A 6,277-nucleotide genomic window follows, 5' to 3' on the forward strand; every position below is an offset into this window, starting at 1 on the left:
GTTTTCTCTCCATTTCACTTTTCCAGGGAATTCCGGCCGGGAAAACCCGGAATTTACTTCAAATCTTCCTCCTTTGCCTCCTGGCCTGCGTCCTCACCACCACCATCGGAATCCTGGCTCTTTCCCTGATTTTCCTGGAAAACACCCGCCCCCTCCGGAATTCCGGCATCGCGGCCCCGCCCACGCCGGAACCCCCCGGGAACGGGGTGGAGCCCAAATTCCAGTTCCTGTATCAACTCCCCAAATCCAAGGTACTGCGATTAATTAATTAGTTAATGACTAATTAATTCCCAATTAATGTCAAATATAAAATGAATTGAGAAATTAAATAGAAAAATAAAATACAGAAAATATAAAATATTAAATATAAAATTAAAATATAAATGAAAGTATAAATGTAAAATATTAAATATAAAATATAAAATAAAAAAATAAAAATAAAAATATAAATATAAAAATAAAAATAAAAATATAAAATATTAAATATAAAATTAAAATATAAATGAAAGTATAAATGTAAAATATTAAATATAAAATAGAAAATTAAAATATTAATTAAAGTATAAATGTAAAATGTAAAATACAAAGTATAAAATTAAAATATAAATAAAAGCGTAAATATAAAATATGAAATATAAAATTAAAATATAAATAAAAGTATAAATGTAAAATATTAAATATAAAATATTCAATATAAAATAAAAATATAAAATAAGAATGTAAATAAAAGTGTAAATATAAAATAGTAAATATAAAATATAAAGTAAAAATATAAATAAAAGTGTAAAAGTAAAATATTAAATATAAAATATAAAATATAAAATAAAAATATAAATAAAAGTGTAAATATAAAATATAAAATAAAAATATAAATAAAAGAATAAATGTAAAATATTAAATATAAAATATTTAATATAAAATATTAAATATAAAATATAAATAAAAGTGTAAATGTAAAGTATTAAATATAAAATATAAAATATAAAATAAAAATATAAATAAAAGCGTAAATATAAAATATTAAATATAAAATTAAAATATAAATAAAAGTGTAAATAAAAATATAAAATATAAAATGTAAAATAAAATTAAAAATAAAAGTATAAATGTAAAATATTAAATATAAAATATAAAATATAAAATATATAAAATAAAAATATAAATAAAAGTCTGAATATAAAATATTAAATATAAAATATAAAATTAAAATATAAATAAAAGTATAAATGTAAAATATTAAATAAAAATCATATCAATTACGAATTTAATAATTTAAAAATCAATTTAAAATCTAAAATACCAAATAAATCTCAATAAAATAACACAAAAATAAATCGAAAATAATTGAATATAACCCCCAAAATTCCCTTCCCCCAGGTGTTCAGCTTCCCGGGGGGGGAGATCCAGTGGGCGCGCTTCCGGCAGGACCCCCGGGAATACGGCAGCCGGGAGGAGCGGGAATTCGGGAGCAGCCTGAACGCCCGGCGCTCCGGGATGACCTTCGGGACCCTGCGGATCCGCGGGCGGGGGCTGCGGGCGCCCCACTGGCACTTCAACGCCCACGAGCACGGCTTCCTGCTCCAGGTATTCCAAGGGTTTGCCGGGAATTCCCGACTTTTTTTTCGGGCCTTTTCGGCCCCCGAAATTTGGATTTTTATTGGCGATTTTTTGGGGAATTTTTCTCTGAGTTGGAATTTGAATTTTAAGCTTTATTTTTAATTTTAATCTTTATTTCTATTTTATTTTTATTTTGATTTTACTCTTTTTTGATTTTATTTTTATTTTGTTTTTATTTTTATTTTGTTTTTATTTCTATTTTATTTTTATTTTATTTTTATTTTCTTCTGGTTTTATTTTATTTTACATTACATTTTATTTCTATTTTCAATTTCAATTTTAATTTTAATTTAAAATTTGATTTGATTTGATTGGTATTTCTAATTTAATTTTTAATTTTAATTCAATTTTAATTTTAAATTTATTTTTAATTTTAATTCAATTTTAATTCTAAATTTATTTTTAATCTTAATTCACTTTTAATTTAGTTTAATTTTTATTTTTAATTTAATTTTTAATTCTAATTGAATTTTTAATTTATTTTAATTTTTATTTTAATTTAATTTTTAATTGTAATTGAATTTTTAATTTTAATTAAATTTTAATTCTAATTTATTTTCTAATTTTAATTTAATTTTTAATTCTAATTTAATTTTTTATTTTAATTTAATTTTTAATTCTAATTTATTTTTTTAATTTAATTTTTATTTGTAAGTTAATTTTTTATTTTTATTTAATTGTTATTTTAATTTAATTTTTCATTTTAATTCAATTTTAATTTATTTTTTAATTTTCATCTAATTTTTAATTTTAGTTTCATTTTTAATTTTAATTTTAATTTAATTTAGTTTTTAATTTTAATTTATTTTTAATTCTAATTTAATTTTCAATTTTCATTTAATTCTTAATTTAGTTTTTAATTCTAATTTAATTTTCAATTTAATTTTAATTTTTAATTTTAATTTAATTTTAATTTCTTATTCTAATTTAATTTTTATTTTTAATTTAAATTTTTAATTTTCACTTCTAATTTAATTTTCACTTCTAATTTAATTTTCACTTCTAATTTAATTTTCAATTCTAATTTAATTTTCAATTCTAATTTATTTTTCAATTCTAATTTTATTTTCAATTCTAATTTAATTTTCAATTCTACTTTAATTTTCAATTCTGATTTAATTTTCAATATTTCCATTTAATTTTTAATTCTAATTCAATTTTTCATTCTAATTTAATTTTCAATTCTAATTTAATTTTGATTTTTTATTTTTAATTTTTCATTTTAATTTAATTTTTCATTATAATTTAATTTTTTCATTTTAATTTTAATTTAATTTTAATTTAATTTTCACTTCTAATTTAATTTTCACTTCTAATTTAATTTTTATTTTCAATTTAAATTTTTGATTTTCACTTCTAATTTAATTTCCACTTCTAATTTAATTTTCACTTCTAATTTACTTTTCAATTCTAATTTTAATTTCCAATTTAATTTCAATTTTAAATTTCAATTTTATCTTTTAATTTTAATTCCCCCTCAGGGCTCCGCCTGGATCGGCGTCATCGGCCCCGACAACGCCACCGTCACCACCTACAACGTCACCGCCGGCCAGGTCGTCTTCTTCCCGAAAAACACCGTCCACTGGATCAAGAATTCCGGGAGCACCGACTGCCTTTTCCTGCTTTTCTTCAGCACCCACCAGGAATTGCAAACCTTGGATGTGGACGACGCTTTTTTCGACACCCCGGAAGATGTCCTGGCCCGGGCGCTGAAGGTTTGGGAATGTTGGGGATTTTGGGGATTGGGATTCCTGAAAAATTCCGGAAAAATCGCGGAAAAATTGCTGAAAAATTCCTTAAAAATTCCTGAAAAATCCCTGGAAAATCCCTAAAAAATCCGATAAAAATCCTTTAAAAATTCCTGAAAAATTCCGGAAAAATTCCGGAAAAATCCCTGAAAAATTCCTGAAAAAATCCCTGAAAAATCGCTGAAAAATTCCTGAAAAATTCCTGAAAAATCCCTGAAAAATCCTTTAAAAATTCCTAAAAAATTCTTGAAAAATTCCTGAAAAATCCCTGAAAAATTCCTCAAAAATTCCAGAAAAATCGCTGAAAAATCACTNGGCGGGGGCTGCGGGCGCCCCACTGGCACTTCAACGCCCACGAGCACGGCTTCCTGCTCCAGGTATTCCAAGGGTTTGCCGGGAATTCCCACCTTTTCATCCCACGGCAAACAACATTTTAATTTCGTTTTTTTTTAGGTTTCTATTTGGCGTTTTTTCCGATTTTTTTTCTAATTTTTTTTCAATTTTATTTTGATTTTGGAATTTTAATTTCATTTTTTCAATTTCAATTTTTTTTTAATTCTAATTTAATTTTCAATTCTAATTTAATTTTTTATTTTAATGGAATTTTTATTTTAATTTAATTTTTTATTTTAAATTTAAATTTTTAATTTTCAATTCTAATTTTAATTTTCAATTTAATTTTAATTTCAAATTTTAATTTTTAATTTTAAATTAAATTTTTAATTTTCAATTCTAATTAAATTTTCAATTCTAATTTAATTTTCAATTTTCATTTCATTTTTAATTTAATTTTCAATTCTAATTTAATTTTCAATTCTAATTTTATTTTTAATTTAATTTTTAATTTAATTTATTTTTCAATGCTATTTTAATTTTCACTTCTAATTTAATTTTCAATTCTAATTTAATTTTTAATTCTAATTCAATTTTTCATTCTAATTTAATTTATAATTTTAATTTAATTTTTATTTTTCATTTTTAATTTAATTTTAATTTTTCATTTTAATTTAATTTTTTAATTTTAATTTAATTTTAATTTAATTTTCAATTCTAATTTTAATTTTCAATTTAATTTTAATTTTTAATTTTAATTTAATTTTAATTTTTAATTTTAATTTAATTTTAATTTTTAATTTTAATTTAATTTTTATTTTCAATTTATATTTTTAATTCTTATTTAATTTTCACTTCTCATTTAACTTTAATGTAATTTTAACTTTTAATTTTAATTTAATTTTCATTTTAAATTTAAATTTTTAATTTTCAATTCCAATTTAATTTTTCAATTTTGATTTAATTTTCAATTCTAATTCAATTTTCAATTCTAATTTAATTTTTATTTTAAATTTAAATTTTTAATTTTCAATTCTAATTTAATTTTCAATTCCAATTTAATTTTCAATTCTAATTTAGTTTTCAATTCTAATTTAATTTTCAATTTTCATTTAATTTTTAATTTAATTTTCAGTTTTCATTTCAATTTTAATTTAATTTTCAATTCTAATTTAATTTTCAACTTTCATTTCATTTTGAATTTAATTTTTCATTCTAATTTAATTTTCAATTTTCATTGAATTTTTTAATTTAATTTTCAATTTTCATTTCATTTTTAATTTAATTTTTAATTCTAATTTAATTTTCAATTCTAATTTAATTTTTATTTTTAATTTTTCATTTTAATTTAATTTTTCATTTTAATTTATTTTTTTCATTTTAATTTAATTTTCTATTTTAATTTTCAATTCTAATTTAATTTTCAGTTTAATTTTTAATTTAATTTAATTTTCACTTCTAATTTAATTTTCACTTCTAATTTAATTTTCAATTCTAATTTTAATTTTCAACTTTATTTTAATTTTTAATTTTAATTTAATTTTTATTTTTTAATTTAATTTTTTTATTTTAATTTTTTTATTTTTATTTCTAATTTAATTTTCAATTCTAATTTAATTTTTAATTCTAATTTAAATTTCAATTCTAATTTAATTTTTAATTCTAATTTAATTTTCAATCCTAGTTTAATTTTTAATTTTCATTGAATTTTGAATTTAATTTTCAATTCTAATTGAATTTTCAATTTTAATTTATTTTTCAATTCTAATTTAATTTCCAATTCTAATTGAATTTTCAATTCTAATTTATTTTTCAATTCTAATTTAATTTTCACTTCTAATTTAATTTTTAATTCTAATTTAATTTTTATTTTCAATTTAAATTTTTAATTTTTACTTCTAATTTAATTTTCAATTTTAATTTAATTTTTATTTTCAATTTAAATTTTTTAATTTTCTATTCTAATTTGATTTTTCAATTCTACTTTAATTTTCACTTCTAATTTAATTTTTAATTCTAATTTTTATTTTCCATTTAAATTTTTAGTTTTCACTTCTAATTTAATTTTCAATTTTATTTTTATTTTCTATTTTCATTTAATTTTTAATTTTAATTTTCAATTCTACTTTAATTTTCAATTTCCATTTAATTTTTAACTCTAATTCAATTTTTCATTCCAATTTAATTTATAATTTTAATTTCATTTTTAATTTTTAATTTCATTTTAATTTTTCATTTTAATTTAATTTTTTCATTTTAATTTTAATTTAATTCTTAATTTTAATTTAATTTACTATTTTAATTTTCAATTCTAATTTAATTTTCAATTCTAATTTAATTTTCGATTCTAATTTAATTATCTATTCTAATTTAATTTTTAATTTAATTTTCACTTCTAATTTACTTTTCATTTCTAATTTTAAATTTAAATTTAATTTTCAATTTCAATTTTTAATTTTAATTTTAAATTTTAATTTCAATTTTCCCTCAGGGCTCCGCCTGGATCGGCGTCATCGGCCCCGACAACGCCACCGTCACCACCTACAACGTCACCGCCGGCCAGGTCGTCTTCTTCCCGA

General features: G+C 18.8%; 1 protein-coding gene and 1 long non-coding RNA gene across 2 annotated transcripts in view; both read left to right on the forward strand.

Moving 5' to 3' along the window:
* The window catches only part of LOC108510305 (protein pygopus-like), a 5,281-nt gene extending 1,831 nt beyond the window's left edge, over positions 1-3,450 (forward strand). The window contains exons 3-5 of the mRNA XM_017839975.1: positions 27-251; positions 1,378-1,584; positions 3,099-3,450. Coding sequence (XP_017695464.1) covers positions 27-251; positions 1,378-1,584; positions 3,099-3,427 — 761 coding nt within the window. The 3' untranslated portion in view covers positions 3,428-3,450. The remainder of the gene's footprint in view (positions 1-26; positions 252-1,377; positions 1,585-3,098) is intronic.
* A 230-nt stretch (positions 3,451-3,680) lies between these two features.
* On the forward strand, positions 3,681-6,277 carry LOC108510307. Its single transcript, XR_001878786.1, has 2 exons — positions 3,681-3,742; positions 6,190-6,277. It is a non-coding gene; the product is annotated as an uncharacterized LOC108510307 (long non-coding RNA).

The sequence above is a fragment of the Lepidothrix coronata genome, unplaced genomic scaffold, assembly GCF_001604755.1.
Source record: "Lepidothrix coronata isolate B3197 unplaced genomic scaffold, Lepidothrix_coronata-1.0 Scaffold631, whole genome shotgun sequence".
NCBI lineage: Eukaryota > Metazoa > Chordata > Aves > Passeriformes > Pipridae > Lepidothrix > Lepidothrix coronata.